This window comes from Macaca mulatta, chromosome 20 (genome assembly GCF_049350105.2).
Source record: "Macaca mulatta isolate MMU2019108-1 chromosome 20, T2T-MMU8v2.0, whole genome shotgun sequence".
Classification (NCBI taxonomy): domain Eukaryota; kingdom Metazoa; phylum Chordata; class Mammalia; order Primates; family Cercopithecidae; genus Macaca; species Macaca mulatta.
The window spans coordinates 80,932,286-80,948,618 of NC_133425.1; the positions used below are offsets into that span (position 1 = coordinate 80,932,286).

General features: G+C 55.1%; 1 protein-coding gene and 2 long non-coding RNA genes across 15 annotated transcripts in view; 1 reads left to right on the top strand and 2 right to left on the bottom strand.

Moving 5' to 3' along the window:
• GSE1 (Gse1 coiled-coil protein) overlaps nucleotides 1-16,333 on the top strand; it is a 513,676-nt gene that overhangs the window by 376,687 nt on the left and 120,656 nt on the right. For 2 of the 13 annotated variants that reach the window (XM_028841074.2, XM_028841077.2), the window contains exon 1: nucleotides 15,039-15,412. The exons of 10 other annotated variants lie outside the window; for them this stretch is intronic. In XM_028841074.2, the coding sequence (XP_028696907.1) occupies nucleotides 15,376-15,412 (37 nt within the window). In that variant the 5' untranslated portion in view covers nucleotides 15,039-15,375. Of the gene's footprint in view, nucleotides 1-15,038; nucleotides 15,413-15,543; nucleotides 15,739-16,333 lie in introns of those variants that run through there. One more of the 13 variants, XM_077987027.1, reaches the window with a different exon arrangement.
• The window catches only part of LOC144338299 (uncharacterized), a 120,130-nt gene that overhangs the window by 33,464 nt on the left and 70,333 nt on the right, over nucleotides 1-16,333 (bottom strand). The window lies entirely within an intron of this gene.
• On the bottom strand, nucleotides 3,847-14,357 carry LOC144338291 (uncharacterized). Its single transcript, XR_013412289.1, has 2 exons — nucleotides 14,267-14,357; nucleotides 3,847-5,022 (listed from the first exon to the last, which is right to left on the bottom strand). It is a non-coding gene; the product is annotated as an uncharacterized LOC144338291 (long non-coding RNA).

Below are 16,333 nucleotides of genomic sequence, written 5' to 3' on the forward strand. Positions count from 1 at the left end.
AGCTCTTGATGGGAGGCTGAGGTAGGATCACTTGAGCCCAGGAGTTTGAGACCAGCCTGGGCAATGTGGTGAGACCTGTTTGTACAAAAAATTAGCCAGGTGAAGTGGCATGGGCCTGTAGTCCCTGATACTAGGGAGGCTGAGGCAGGAGGATCCCTTGAGCCCAGGAGTTTGAGGCTGCAGTGAGCTGTGATTGCACCACTGCACTCCGGCCTGAGCAATAGAGTGAGACCCTGTCTCAAAAAAAAAAGAAGTCCAGTGTACATTCTTATTTAGTTCTTTTGGGTTGCTTTTACTGGTCATTATGAGAAACACTCAGGCCACTTCTCCAAGCAGGGTGGTGTGGCGGGGATGGGGGTAGGGGCTGAGACAGAGCCTGAGAGGAGGGTCTGGGGGCTGTGCCTGACAGGGAGAATGGTGGGAAGCAGCAGGCATTTTGTCTAGGGAGGTCAGGGTGGGAGTAGGCAGCTGCATGGATGTTCAGGAGGAGACCAGCATGGAGGAAGAGTCTAGAAGCCAGCCGGTGAGGCCCATAGGCCAAGGCTGGGACGGTGAGAGCTGACCACCTGGGGGTTCCCCAGGAGGGCTGCCAGCCGCAAGAGGACAGCTTGAGTTGGGGGTGACCAAGACTCAGTCAACAAAGAGTGCCAGGCCCTAGGCTAGGGCCTTCCCGAGGGACTTTCTCCACTGTTCCCTGCCAGAGGCAGAGCTTGGGTACCTGGAGGAAGCCACACAGCAGGCACCTGGCTGGCACAGGCCTCACTGTCCTGACCGTGTCCCCACCGCCCTGGCTCAGCTCCTGGGCCTAGTGAAAACCCTCTAGCTGGTGGGAGAGTCTCACCTGGGGGCCCACACTGTCCCCCACTACCCTCCTCTGGGCCTGGCCTTAAGGGCTTACAATTGCCAGCCACTCCGTGGAGAAGGCAGGGCCATGGGCATAGCACAGAGGGTTTGCTTCTGTGCCTGGGATCGGAGTGGGCCTGAGGTCCTGTTTCTGAGTCGTCGCATAAGAGGCAAAGCCGCGGTGCATGGTGAAGGGCTGTCTGGAGGACAGAGCGGTGGGGATGGTGTTGATGAGCATTGCAGGGGAAAGGGCCCTGCATGGCACAGAACATTCCACATGCGTGTACTCTGTCAGGAGCCGCGTCCCTGCCTCGCTGCTTGTCCTTGGTGTGACCTTGGGCTGACTTTTCCCATCTGCAGAAAGGGAGAGCAGTCTCCCTCCCCAGCACTGGGAACGGGCTGAGCATGAGGGAAGGCTGTCTCGGCATCCGGGGAGTTGTGAAGTTTGGAGACGTGTGGTTTTCAAAATGCATCCTTACCCTCGGGGTGGAGAAGGCAGTATAAAGGGTGGGAGGCCCAGAAGACGTCAGTCATTTCAGGGTTTTATTAGGGCAGACCTCGGCCTTCAGCTGCCCTGCCCCACCCCCACCCCATCCGGTTTTGACCTTCTGGGTGGAGGAGGGGGAGCGCGCTCTGCGTGTGATTGTGTGTGTGCATGTTGGAATTTGTAGAGTCAGGGTTGGGATGCGGGGAGGGTGTGAACCCACATTTGGATTAGCAGGCGAAGGCGGGGAGCAGGCTGCACAGGGCAGCTTTCTCTTTGAAAACCCGTTCTGTTTCTTAAATGTCAGAGCGAGCAGATGGTGTGTCTGAGTTTTATTAATCATGGGCTCACCGAGCTGGAGGGCCTGGGGGATCATTTCGTCCAAGCATCCTACAGAGGAAGAGACTGAAGGCCAGAGAAGGCCAGAGCCACGCTACACCTGCCACAGGGGCAGAACCGTGCTGGGACCCAGCATCCCCTCCCACACCCGTAAGCCCCCGCTGTGCAGAACTGAACAGGTGTGTCTCGCTCTGCCCAGGCGCAGCCAGCCTGCCTCCCAGTGAAGAGCTGAAGCGGAGATGCTTCTGGGTTACTCCACCCCCACAAACAACCGGAAAGGCTCTCTTTGGGACACATGGGTTGGGATTGTGACTGTTAACTAAGAGTGCTCTGGCCTTGGTGCTGTGTTCAGCTCAGCACAAGCTAGTGTTTGCCGTATGAGACTGATGGTCGTGAAGCCCGGGGGACTGTCCACACAGCACCTGGTTTGTGGGTGGCCCTGCTGGCCCCACCTCTTCACCATGATACCTCTGAGTCAAATGACCTCCCACCAAGTCCAGCACCAGGCTGGGGCTTCTCCCTCCCTGTAGCAGCTCCTGCAATACAGGGTACTCCGTAGTTTCCCTCATCACGTGACCTTAGAAATGGAAGCCACTGTTTTTAGCGTAAATGCACTTAAGAATGTCTCCTTGTGGCCGGGCATGGTGGCTCGTGCCTGTAATCCCAGCACTTTGGGAGGCCAAGGTGGGTGGATCACGAGGTCAGGAGTTCGAGACCAGCCTGACCAACATGGTGAAACTCCGTCTCTACTAAAAATACAAAAATTAGCCAGGTGCTGTGCCAGGCGCCTGTAATCCTAGCTACTCAGGAGGCTGAGGCAAGAGAATCGCTTGAACCCAGGAAGCAGAAGTTACAGTCAGCCGAGATCACACCACTGCACTCCAGCCTGGGTGACAGAGCAAGACTCCATCTTAAAAAAAAAAAAAAAAAAAAAAAAAAAAAGTCTCCTTTGCCCTGCTTTTCCCAAATACATCCTATAGCTGTTCCAGGGGCTAGGAGATGGACCCAACCAGGGACACAGCCTGGATTCTGTAGAGATAGCAGAGGCAAGGCTAAGTCATGCTAGTGTGTGAATGATTAATAGTAGATATTTCTTTTCAGAGCAGGTTTTGTTTAGGTTGGGGAGAAAGAGGACTGCAGAGAAAAGGGAGAAACACTGAAATGCCAGAGGCACCAGGGTTGCCCACCCCATAGAGTCCACACCCCATTTCCTGTGTTTCTTGCATGAGCCCTGCTGGGGGGCACACCCTGGGTCCCTTCCCTTCTGATCCTGTTGTCCTGAGTCACAAGCTTATCCCCATCTTGGAACCATTGGTTCTAAGCAGCACTGGAGAATCTGAGACAGCTAAAAGACTAGAGTACCCCATTCAGCCCCTCTAAATTTGTATGTGCTAAAGCTGGGGCCAAGAGAGGGCAGCTGTTGGCTCAAGGCCAGCCATAGAAGGAGGTCTAAAACTTGTGTCACCCAGCGTGCTGGCTGGATTATTTAGGCTACGTAAGTGGTTCTCTACGGAGGCAGTTTTGCTCCTCGCGACAGTTGGCCGTATCTGGAAACGTTTTTTAAATTTGAGACAATATCTTGCTCTGTCATCTAGGCTGAAGGGCAGTGGCACGATCTCAGCTCACTGCAACCTCTGCCACCCAAGCTGAAGCGATCCTCTTGCCTCAGCCTCCCAAGTAGCTGGGACTACAGGCGTGCACCACCACACCTAGTTAATTGTATTTTTTGTAGAGATGGGTTTTTGCCACGTTCCTCAGGCTGGTCTTGAACTCCTGGACCCAAGTGATCCACCCACCTCGGCTTCCCACAGTGTTGGGATTACAGGCGTGAGCCACCCTGCCAGCCTGTAGACATATTTTGATTGCCATAACTGTGCTGTCCTATTGACATCTTGTGGGTCAAGGCCAGGGATGCTGCTAAACATCCTGCGATGCCCAGGACAGCCCCCACAGCAAAGAATCATCCGGCCCCCAATGTCAGTTGTGCCGAGGCTGAGAGACCTTGAGCCGTGCCCATGCTTTGTAAGTGCCAGGACAGAGGAGCCATTCTACTGAATACCCCATGCTGGGGACACATCGAGAATTGCCCCATCAGTTCAGGCATGACCCGCTGGAGGGCAAGTAAAGGACAGCTCAGGCCATGGGGACAGTCCAGAAAGAACAGGCGAGGAAGACCAATAGGAAAGGAAGTGGCTGGGGCTGGCTCCAGATTTCTTTCAAGGTAAAGGCAAAGAAGGACACAGAGGGCCCTCAGGCATCCCACTCTGGTCTGTCGCACTAAAAAGCTTGCACCCAGCATGAGGGGAAAGGCAGGGATGAAGCTGCTCGTAGAAACCACATCTTCTTGGCCAGAGGGCTACATGGACCTGAACCAGTTAGGCCCAGGAGGAGACAGCGAGATCTGTGTGTCATCCACAAATGGAGAGTTACAACCCTGTCAGTGACTTCTTGCCCAGCAGACCCCAGCAGGGGACAGTGGGAAGGGCTGTTCACAATGCCTGTTTTCCTGGAGCAGGGCCTCGCCTGGTCTCTGGAGTGCTTGCGGAAAAGAAAGCCTTGTCCGTCTGCCCCCACGCAGCAGAGCAGGACCGCGGCCGGAGCAGGCCCTCACCGGAGCAGGATGTGAGGAGGCCAGCCGTGCCCGCGCTGTCACGGTGTCCACAGATGGTGTGAGCTGCTGGTCCAGGGACTTCTGAGTCGCATTTATTCCCATATTTCTCCTCCCCTCGGGGGACCTCCGTGGCACCTTCCAGCAGCTCTTGCCAGGGCTCTGTTGGCTTTGCACAATGCAGAATGTTGACAACCAGGGCTGTCTGAGATGACGAATGGACTCCCTCCAGAAGTGGCCCGTCTGTGTCCCAGGAGGCGTTCGAGGACAGGCAGAGGGTCCCTTCATAGGGATGACTATGTGGCCTGGGCAGTCCCCAGCACAGTCACTGTCTGATTTCTCTGGCATCTCCGTAGTCATAGGAAGGAAGGTCTTTTGTCGTATCGCTGCCTCTGTCTTGTAAAACCATTATTTTAAAGAGTTTCCAGATACTGAGCTTGCTGGCAGCCTGCTCCAGGGGCAGGCCCCAACTGGAGGTCGGACACACAGTTTTGCATGTAGGCTGCAGATGCAGTGTTCTTACCCTTCCTGTTTTTTGTTTGTTTTGCTTTTAATTAAGAAGGGTTTCTGGGTAAAGCGTCTTTGCCAGCTCCTACCACAGAGAGATGAGGGAGGCCGCATGGAGAGAGTTGAAAATACAGGGCCTGGCTTCCGACTTGTCTGAGTTCCAATCTGAGCATTGCTCCTTACTGGCTGTGTGACCTTGAGCAAATCACTTCACTTCTCTAGGCTTTTTCAGTTTCTTCATCTAAAAAATGGGGATAATAATAGACTTGCTTTTGTTGTGAAGATGTAACAAGATAATGTACTTAAAGCATGTAGCACAGTACTCAGCAGAAAGTCAACATCTGGAAAGGAGACCTACGGGTATTTGTTGTTTGTTTTTTATGTTTGTTTTTTGTTTTTCTGAGACAGAGTCTCGCTCTGTCGCCCAGGCTGGAGTGCAGTGGCGCGACCTCGGCTCACTGCAAACTCCGCCTCCCGGGTTCACACCATTCTCCTGCCTCAGCTTCGCAAGTAGGTGGGAGTACAGGCGCCCGCCACCTCGCCTGGCTAATTATTTTTTGTATTTTTAGTAGAGACGGGGTTTCACTGTGTTAGCCAGGATGGTCTCTATCTCCTGACCTTGGCCTTGGCCTCCCAAAGTGCTGGAATTACAGGCGTGAGCCACCATGCCCGGCCGTTAGTTATTTTTATTTTTCTTGAGACAGTCTAGCTCTGTTGTCCAGGCTAGAGTACAGTGGCCTGATCTCAGCTTACTACACCTTCCACCTCCCGGGTTCAAGCAATTCTCCTGCCTCAGCCTCCTGAGTAGCTGGGATTACAGACATGCGTCACTATGCCCAACTAATTTTTGTATTTCTTAGTAGAAGTGGGGTTTCACCATGTTGGCCAGGCTGGTCTTGAACTCGTGGCCTAAGTAATCTGCCTGCCTCAGCCTCTCAAATTGCTAGGATTACAGGCATGAGCCATCCCGCCCGGCCTGTGTTGTTAGTTAAACTCACACAAACCCCCATAACAAAGAGACTCAACTTCACAGGGGTGCATTATATTATAAGTTGTACAGTAGATATTTATTTCTCAAGGACATGCCCACATAATGTAGGATTGGTGGGGAGCCAGAACAGGGGCCTCTGCCCTGAGCATCAGTTGATGGAGGTGTTGCTGGCTTCAGTATCTGTACTCAGAGTCATCCTGGGAGAAGGTATCCATTACAAAGACCCAGGAAGGGAAACACAGAGGCTCGCACAGGCAGCTCTTCCGGGCCAGGCCTGGACGTGGCCAGTTATTCCTTCCACCACATTCTCTTGGCCAGAACTTGGCCACCTGGCCCCACCCAATTGCCCTAGAGGCTGGGATGAAAGGGCATGGCTTGGTAAGAAGCTGGCCACCAGGGATTCTTGTCGTTACTGTCACCCCTGGCCCTGTGGGGCCTGCAGGCGTCTGCAAGGCCAGCAGTGAGAGGTCGACCCTCAGGAAGGCTGGTGGGCTATTTTCCTGGGCAGACGGCCACATCTGATGATCTCGGGGGTGTCGGTCTTCCACCCAAAGCCTGGCTGGCAAATGTGTGTCACGAGGTAGTGAGATGAGAGGGCGGGCAGGTCCCAGTGGAGTGCTGACGTGAGTTTTGTGGAGGGCAGGCAGCCTCACCACACCCCTGTCCAGGGCCTCAGGACACTTTATCTCAATCTGAGTCCCTGTGACACACCTGAAGGATGGCTTGACCCAGCTGTGGCCCAACGCATGCAGCTTCCAGACTTGGACACTGCCCAGAGCTTCCCAGGGCTGATAGGACAGAGGGCATTTGACAGAAGTGACAGGATGTATTAGCTTCCTGTGGCTGCTATAACAAATTACTGCAAACTGGGTAGCAGCTTAAAACAACAGAAATGTATTCTCTCACGGAATGAAACTGAAATCAAAGTGTCAGTGGGGCCATGCTCCCTCCGGAGGTCCCACAGGCGGCTTCTTCCTGCCTCTTCCAGCACCCGGGGGCTCCAGGCGTCCCTCGGCTTGTGGCCATAGCACTCCAATTTCTGCCTCTATTTTCATGTGGCCGTGTCTCTTGTGTGTCTTCTCTTTTGTCTGTTCCTCTTTTTAAGAACATGTTTTTGGAGTTATATGATAGTTTAATAATTTATATAATTAATGTGATAATACATTTATGTAATTTGTACAGATCAAACTAGTGTACTGGGGCTAGGTGTGGTGGCTCATGCCTGTAATCCCAGCACTTTGGGAGGCCGGGGAGGGTGTATCACCTGAAGTTAGGAGTTTGAGACCAGCCTGGGCAACATGGCAAAACCCTGTCTCTACTAAAATTACAAAAATTAGCCAGGCGTGGTGGCGTGTGCCTGTAATCAGCTACTTGGGAAGCTGAGGCACGAGAATCACTTGAACCCTGGAGGTGGAGGCTGTGGTGAGCTGACACCACTGCACTCCAGCCTGGGTGAAGAATGAGTCTCTGTCTCAAAAAAAAAAAAAAAAAAAAAAATCAGTGTACTTGGTATATTTTTCTTTTCTTTATTCTAGAAATATTTGAGGCCAGGCACAGTGGCTCATGCCTGTAATCCCAGGACTTTGGGAGGCCGAGGAGGGTGGATCACAAGGTCAGGAGATCGAGACCATCCTGGCCAACATGGTGAAACACCGTCTCTACTAAAAATACAAAAAAATTAGCTGGGTGTGGTGGCACATGCCTGTAATCCCAGCTACTCTGGAGGCTGAGGCAGGAGAATCACTTGAACCGGGGAGTCAGAGGTTGCAGTGAGACAAGCTTGAGCCACAGCACTCTGGCCTGGTGATAGGGCGAGATTCTATCTCAAAAAAAAAAAAAAAAAAAAAAAAAAAAAAAAAAAAAAATTTGAATTATTCTAGCTATTTTGAAGTGTACAATAGATTATTATGAACTATAGTCACCCTACTGATCTATAGAACTAGATCTTTTTTTTATTTTTTAACTAGGTCTTATTTCTATCTAATTGTATATTTGCACCCATTAATCAACTTCTCTTCTGTCCCCCCTCCCCTCTACCCCTCCCGCCTCTGTCTTCATGAGATCCACGTTCTTAGTTCCCACATATTAGTGAGACCATGCAGTGTCTGCCTTTCTATGTCTGGCCTGTTTCATTTAACGTAAGAATCTCCAATTCCACACGTGTTGCTGCAAATGACAGGGTTTCACTCTTTTTTACGGGTGAGTAGTATTCCATTGCGTGTATGTCCCACATTCTCTAGATTCATTTGTCTGTGTTGGACACCGAGGTTGATTCCATATTTTGGCTATAGTGAATAGTGCTGTGATAAACGTGGGGGTGCAAATAGTTCCTCTCATTATAAAGACCTTTGCCATTGAGTTTAGGCCCACCCTAATAATCCAGGATGATCTGGTCTGGGGATTCTTTTTTTTTCTTGAGACAGTGTCTCACTCGGTCAACAGGCTGGAAGTGCAGTGGCTCTATCTCGGCTCACTGCAACCTCCGCTTCCTGGGTTCAGGCGATTCTCCTGCCTCAGCCTCCCGAGTAGCTGGGACTGCAGGCGCCTGCCACCGCGCCCAGCTAATTTTTGTATTTTTAGTAGAGACAGGGTTTCACCATTTGGCCAGGATGGTCTCGATCTCTTGACCTCCTGATCTGCCCTCCTCGGCCTCCCAAAGTGCTGGGATTACAGATGTGAGCCACCGCGCCTGGCCTGGAGATTTTTAATTACATCTTCACAGACTCTTTCTAAATAAGGCCATAGTCACAGTACCAGGCAGACGTATCTTTTTTCTTTTTTTTTTCTTCTTTCTTTTTTTTTTGAGACAGGGTCTTGCTTTGTCACCTAGGCTGGAATGCAATGGCACAAACACGGCTCACTACAGCCTCCCATTTCCTGGGCTCAAGAGATCATCCTGCCTCAGCTTCCCATGTAGCTGGGACTATAGGCACACACACCACTAAACCTGGCTAACATTTTTATTTTTTGTAGGGACGGCATCCCACTATGTTGTCCAGGCTGGTCTTGATCTCCTGGGCTCAAGCAATCGTTCCACCTCGGCCTCCCAAAGTGTTGGAATTATGGGTATAAGCGCTGCACCTGGCTATGTGGGCATCACTTTTGGCAGATTACCATTCTGCCTCCTGGGGCAGGCTGGGGACACCTCGGCCCCAGGATCCCGGTTAAATGCTCTGAGATGTGACAGCACACGTGGGTGGGGTGTGCCCTGTAATTCCCACCAAGCGAAGGTAAAAACAAAACCTGGATATGCAGAAGTCACCATGAGGTGTGACTAGACAGAGGTTCCCTTTTTTCTTTCAACCTCAGACTGCTTGAGACTTGGAATGTTCATAGACGGTCCAGTGACCTAAGGACTAGAGCCAGACAGAAAGAGAAACAGGGTGTATCCCCTTCCTGTATGCCGTTGCCCTTGGTGACTGGCTTCACTTCTCTGGGCCTCAGCATCTTCATGCACACAAGTGGGTGATGGCCATTGTGGTGTCCATCTCAAGGGGGAGGGGATGCTGGGGCAGGTCCCAAGTAAGATGACATCATAGGAAAGCAGGCATCGTGGAGCCCCGGGGCACTGAGGCCCAATCAGTGGGAGCTACTATTAGCATTATTACCACTGTTATCTGAAAGACAGGACTAATGGCTGCTCTGCTCATGGAGTCTCTGTGTGCCAGGACCGGTGTCATTACACACATCTTCCTGGAGAGCAGGGGTGATTCGCCTCATTTTCCAGGTAAGGAAACTGAGGGTCAAAAGGTTGATGTCACTGCCCGAGGGCACACAGAGAGTGGGGCGAGATGGAATTGAAGTCTGACTGCAAACCTTTGCCGATGGTAATGAACATGCACTTGGGAGCCAGCTTGGGTTCCATCCCCACCTCTGCCACCCACTGGCTGTGTGTCCTTGGGCAAGCTGCTTGACCTATCTGTTCTTCATCTGGAAAATGGAACTCATGGTGACCTTGAACCAGATTGTCACGAGGATCTAATGCGCCATCCAGGAAAAGTGCTCAGAACAGCAGCTGGCACAGACTGAGCACGCGGGAGCATCAGCTGGTATTATTACCCTAAAGAGGGAAACGGAGGCTGCCCACCCGAGGACAGATGGGTCATTCCAGGTTAGCCACGCAGCTTCCCCGCCCCTCCCTTTCCTAGAATCTGGGGAGCAGTGCCCCTCTCCAGAGGGGGAGGCTGTGGCCTGGTCCTGGGGGGCCACCAGATGCCCATGGGCACAGCTGCCAGCCGAGGTACCCCGCCGCGTGCACTCCAGACCCCAGCCTGCAGCCTCAGTTTTCCCAGCACGTGCTGGGACGCTATTTTTATTGCTCTCAGCTGACTCTGTTGGCCAGCTAGACTGTCTCCGTGCTGTGGCAAAGGCAGCCCCGCTAGAGGGAGTCTGGGGACCCTCCATTTTGAAGGTGCAGCTGGTGGAGGGGACCTGCCTCTTCAGAGTGGGGATCCGGCGGCCACATGCCACCTCCTGGGAAGCAGCCCAGCCCCCGGCTTTTTTTCTCCCATTGAGAGATGAAGCAGTTGTCTCTCTTTTTCTGCTGTGTCCAGAACATGGCCCTATGCTGTTAGGGCCCATTCTTCCCTCTCACCTTGGGTGGGCTTGCAGCGTGGGCAGGGCTTTCTCAGGAAGGTACGGGGTGAGTTTGCCCCTTGGCGTCCCCAGCCTTTGACAAGGGCTACCTGGAGGCACAGGTCTGAGTGGTCCAGCCTGCCTAGTTTCCTACCTCTTTTCCATAAATGTCCGATTCCTCCCCAGCGGTGAGCGGAGGGATGGGGACCGAGAGCATCGCCACCACCAGGCTTTTCCGGAGAAGTGTGGGGGGCGGTGGAGAGAGACAGAGGCATTCTTTCCTTGGACAGAATCCTTCTGGGGTGAAATCTTATGAAGAGCACTGCCCTTCTCACATGGGCACCTGGCACTCCGTCCTGGTGTGGCCTAGACTGGTGGCCCCTGTCACCCCTAACCAGGCCATAGGCACCCTCAGAGGCCGGGGGGGGGGGCTCCCCTGGGAATGAATGGCTGTAGTGATGGGTTCCAAAAACCACAGCCAAGCCACAAGGGCCAGTGGGAAGGGGAAAATCCTTCCCACTACCCTGTTCAGCCACATTGTGGCAAACAACCCGGCCATTCAATGGAAAGCCGCCCGGGAGGCCGGCGGGGGGCACAGTGGGGTTGCTTTCTATTTCTCAGCTGTTTTGGCATCAGGTCGGCAGCTGTGGTGTAACCACCCTCCCATAGTGGGTCTCATATTTTCCTCCCTTACAAAGGTCCCTGTCACCAGGAAATGTCACTAACCTACTTTGAGACGCCCAGATCCAGGGCCAAAGGAGGCTGGGCTATCACTAGAATCTTACAGCTCTCCTTCCCAAGGGTGTGGCTAAAAGCAATTAGGACTTGGCCTGAGCATTTTAAGGTAATTCGACGCAGGCATTCAAATACTTATTAGGGGGAGATGTTTACCTTTGACTAGATCAGCCAGGAGCTGGCCCACCAGCATGCCCACTCTTCTCTGGCCCTCTCCTTTCTGGTCTGGCCTACCCACCGCCAGCCAGGCCTGGGGAGCTCTCCAAGCCCCTGCGTCGCCTCTCTGCGCTCAATTTCTTTCTTTTTCTTTTTTTTTTTGAGACAGAATCTCGCTCTATCGCCCAGGCTGGAGTGCAGTGGCGTGATCTCGGCTCACTGCAACCTCGGCCTCATGGGTTCATGCCATTTTCCTGCCTCAGCCTCCCAAGTAGCTGGGACTACAGGTGTCCGCCACCACGCCCCGCTAATTTTTTTGTATTTTTAGTAGAGACAGGGTTTCACCATGTTAGCCAGGATGGTCTCGATCTCCTGACCTCATAATCCACCCGTCTCGGCCTCCCAAAGTGCTGGGATGACAGGCGTGAGCCACTGCGTCGGGCCACCACGCTCAATTTCAATCTCAGGAGGGCCTCGATGGCTGTCTCCAAGTTCTCTTGCCTGGAAGCCAGGCTGATGGGGGCTCTGGATTGGAGACCCCTTTCCCGTTCTCCACAGGTGGCTCCCAGGAGGCAAGCTTCTTTCTGGCATCCTCTTCCCCACTGGAGCAGGGGAAGGGGGGCACCCAGCAGATTGGGGGAGCACCCCTCCCTCTGTACCATGCCTGTGATTGGCCCATAATTACAGGTTTATTGCCTGTACAGCTATTGTGTAATGACATGTTTGCAAATTAATTTTTATGGCTCCTGCCATTAGCATATACAGTAGAGGAAGGTTTAGTATTAATTACTACTGTTGTTCGTGTAATCCCGGAGAATTAAAAACCAATAAAAGAATGACAACAGAAACTGATAGTTTAGGGTCTTTTAAAAATAGTTGGGTTTTTTTTCCCCTAAGTAAGATGGGAGATTTTTCCAATTTGTGAGGGGTTAGCGGGTGGGCGGTAGCTCACCCGGTTGGTCTAACCCGCGTCCTGGCCGCTCCTCACCCCCCCGCCCCCCAGGGGCGCAGATTGTGCAGCTCGCGAGTGATAAATGGGTGGGAGGGGGGACCGGAGGCCCGGCGGGGCGCGCAGGGTGGGGGCAGGGAGGGCAGGTGCTGGACCCCAACCCCGCTTCCCTGTTTGCCAGGCCGCCGCCGGCGGCGGGTGCAAGGGGAGGCGCAGAGAGCGCGCCGCCACGCAGCTCCGGAAACAAAGGGCCGCCGGCGCCGAGGGCCTGGCGCGACCTCCAGGGTCAGCGCGGGGCGGAGCAGCCAGAGGCTGGCGGCGGGCGCGGGCGGCCCCGAGCGGCCGGTTTCCTCCAGGTCAGCAGCTCTGGCGCCCTCCCCTGCGCCCGCGTGCGCTCGGCCGCCCGGGGGCAGGGGGCGCCAGGCGGGGCGCAGCAGCGAGCTGGGGGACTCAAAGACGCTCCTCGCACCCCAGGCGGCCGGGCCCCGGCGGAAGGCGTCCGCCAGCACGCCGCAGCCACCGAGCCGCTGGCGGCGGCGGAGAGGAGCGCCACCCCTCCCTTGGCTCCAAGCGCTCCGCCCAGCTCATTTAAGAATTTTTCTGGCGGGGTAGGCGAGGGTTTGGCAAGTGGCTTGGAGAGGTCAAAAGGCACGCCGCTCCCCCCACTCTCCCAACCTCCTCCAATTTGCCCTCCGGAGCTTTTCTCTAGGGTATCGTATTCCGGGAGTTCAACTGTCATTTGAAGCCGCAGCATTTAGCAGGGACCCCGGGGCTACCGCTGGGGACCCCTGATTTACGCAGTGGTTGGAGAGCGTTGGCAGGAACCCAAGCCTGGCGTGACCGCGGTGCCCCGCCGTGCGTACCTGCGGGCTCAGGTCTGCTCCTCAAACCATGATTGTATCTGGGGTCAAAAGGTGACCCCTTAGTGTCACCAAGTCGTGATTCCGGCTGGTTGTGCCACCGAGGGGCCCCTCAGGAGGTAAAAGGGCTTGAAAATAAATTGTCACATCAAGAGGCAGCTTTGCAGCGTGCGTTTAAGAGGCGGGTCGGGGGACGTGGGTAAATGGATCCTGTCTCTTTAAAATCGCTGGGCTGGACAATAAGCGCACAGGATGTGGTTTGGCGGCAGGGTTTTTTCCCCTTCGATTTGGGGAATTATCACATGGGGCCTTCTTGAGCTGGTGTGAAAGGGAGGCGGCGTGGGGAGGAGAGATACAGGCTCCACACTCAGTCTCTGTGCAGTTGATCGTTTTCTTAAACCAAATTAGCCGGGGCTCTCGTTACTATGGTGCAGCCGGGGCTTGCAGAATCCCAGTAATAGCATTTATTAGGCCTATTTGCCTGGAAGCATGCCTTCCCGGATCTGATAATGCACCAGTGCAGGGAGAGTGTGGGAGATGCTATCAAGCATTTGATTACACTTGCAACAGGGATTTTTAAGGGGTGGGGTGCGGGGTAAGGGGTGAGAGGAAAAGAAAGGAGGGAAACCGCTCGCCCGAGGAGCTCACCAGGGCAAGCCAGCGTGTGCGTTGCCGCAGCCCCGCGTGGGTTCCACAAAAGGCAGCCCCGAGTCCCGGGTCACGGTTTGGGGATTCTCCTCCCGGGTCCTGGCGGAGGGCGAACTCCCGGCTCCCGCAGCTGTCAATCGTGGGTGGAGAGGGAGGGAAGACCGGCGGGCGGGCGGGCGGACGGCCAGAGCGCGGAGTTGGGCAGCCGGAGTGGGGACCAACGGCGCCCGCAGCCGCCCACTGTTAGCAAACGGCCCCCGCTTCGGCGCAAAGGGGAGCACCCTGCCTTCGGCAGCGCCACCCTCCCCGGGTTTGGAGAGGCGAGCCCGGCTTCCTGCTCCCCGCTCCCCGTCCGCATGGATCTGCCGCCCGGCTCGGCGGCCGCACGGGGGGAAGCTCGCAAGTGAAACTATTATTATCGCCCTGCGAAGCATGGAGCTGTTGGAAGATGCCGCGTAGAGACGGAAGGAGCCGCCGCCGCCGCCTTCAGCCGCCCGCCGCTGCGCCCCTACCCTTTCGCTTTCATTAGGGGAGACAAATCTGCTGTCAGGCAGCCAGCTTTCCAATTTACCGATAATGATTCTTGCATGAAAATTGATCGAGGGGCTCTCCACCGCCGTGCGCTCTCGCCTCCCCGCTCTCCTCCTGCCTCCTTCTGCCCAGGCGCCAGAGCCCCCGCGAGTTCTTTCTCCTCCTCCTTCCACCCCCTCTCTCTGAGTCAGTGGTGGGACGCCGGGCCAGGGAGATAACCAAAAAACGGGGGGAGGGGTGTTGGTGGCGAGAGGGGGAGGGGATCCGGCTCCCCGGCCTGCTTTCTCCTGCCGGAGACTTGTTTGCAATCGCCGCCTCTTTTATTTACGAGAAGAAATCTCCCCCTCAGTACTTCTTGGCTGTTTGGGTATTAATTTTCTGCTCTCCCCTCTCCCGCTCGCCCCCTCCTCCTCTCCCCGCCACCCCGCCCCTCCTCACCCAGTAGCTAAGGGGAAACAAAACAAAGCCGATTTCTCCTTGGCAACAAGAGATACCCCCTCCCGCCGCCCCCCCTTCCTTTTTCCTTCTGGTTCTGAACGTGAAACCCTGTTGGAAACAGGTCTCTTGACCCTCGCCCTTGACATTCAAATGGCTGAATGGAGGAGAGATTGCTACTCGCACGTCTTGGGGGCTGTTTTTTTATTCTCCCCCCCCTTTTCCTTTCAAATGAGTAATCCCTGAAGATCTTAACCCCCCAATTTCATCACCCTCACCTCCCCCCTTTATTTTTCTCTCGCTCCTCTTCCCCGCCTGCTTCCCTCCGCCGTGCTCCCCCCTCCTTTTTTTTTATTTGCATCTCAAGTCCAAAAGGCAGAAAATACACACGCGGCGAAGACACCCGGGCAGCCGTGGAGGCTCCGGCCCGTCCTTGGTCGTCAATTACCTCATTGTGGATCTGCCAGGGCCAAGGTGGCCGAAATTGCCCGGGCGCTGGTCGGAGAGAGAGCCTTTTGATCATCTTGGGGGGGAAAAAAAGACTGATTTTTTTTTTTTTTCGTCGCTCTCAGGATCGCTCTTCTGCCTTTATTTTATTGTTTTGGACATTTTTGAGCGCCGTGGCTTGAACGGTGCTTTTTGTTCATTCCTGGGTTTTAATATTATTTTCCTTCTTCATCCCTCTTTGGCCACTATGGAATTCTAATTTGAACCATGTTTGGATTGAAGCCGCCTCTGTATTACTTACCAGGTAAGCTAGCCGTGCGCCTCCCCGGGTCCCGCGCGGCGCCGGCGCGCCCGGGACCCTTCCTCACCCGACCCCCCTCCGCCAGACCCCCGAGCCAGGGTCGGGGCATTGGGTCCGCCGGTCCCTCCCGCGGACGCGCGCGGCCTCGGATCCTCCAGCGGCGGTCAAGCCCGCGGTGTGCGCGGCTACGTGCAGCTGGGAGCGCCCACCCGGCCCGCCGCCCCCACCGCGCCGCCGCCGGGGGTTGCGCGTCTCGCTCCTTTTGTCTGCCCGGAGCCGGCTCCGCCGCGGCGGCGCAGCGAGCGGCCGAGGCACTTAAACCTTCCAAGGTGAATTAAGCGCCGAGTGTGAAGTTACTTTCCTGCAGGCCGCCCCGATCGGGTAGCATGCCCCCCCACCCCAATCCTAGAGCTTATTTCCCTCTCCCTCCAGCCAACCCCCTTGCGCGGTCTCTGCGCGAGCGTGGCTGGCCGGCCCCCCCCCCCCGCCGCCCCCCTTCCTGCCTGGGATTCCCTGGAAGGTTTTGTTCCGCCGAGGTCGGAGGAGGGGGCCGGGGAAGCTCAGGAGGGTATTTGGCGTGGCTTCCTGTTTCCTTAACCTTCCTGCGCGGTGACAGCCGCTTGCCCTGTAACTTTCTGTTTCCGGGCAAGTAGCGCTTTCAGTCTGGAGGGGAGGGGAGGGGGTTGACAGCTGGAGGTTTGGGGAGCCCCTCCTGAATTCAGCTTATTTGGACTTATAAACCTTAAAAAAAATTGAGTGTAGGCTAAATGGAAGCTGGTGATCCAGGAATTCAGGCGAGGGAGCCCTTGGTGGTGAACCCCAGGGCCCTCCCCCACCTCGCGGCGGCACCCCCACTCCTGTGCCCTCTGGGGTCGAGGAGGAACGCACAGGCCTGCCCCAGGTGGGGCCACGTGACCGCAGGTC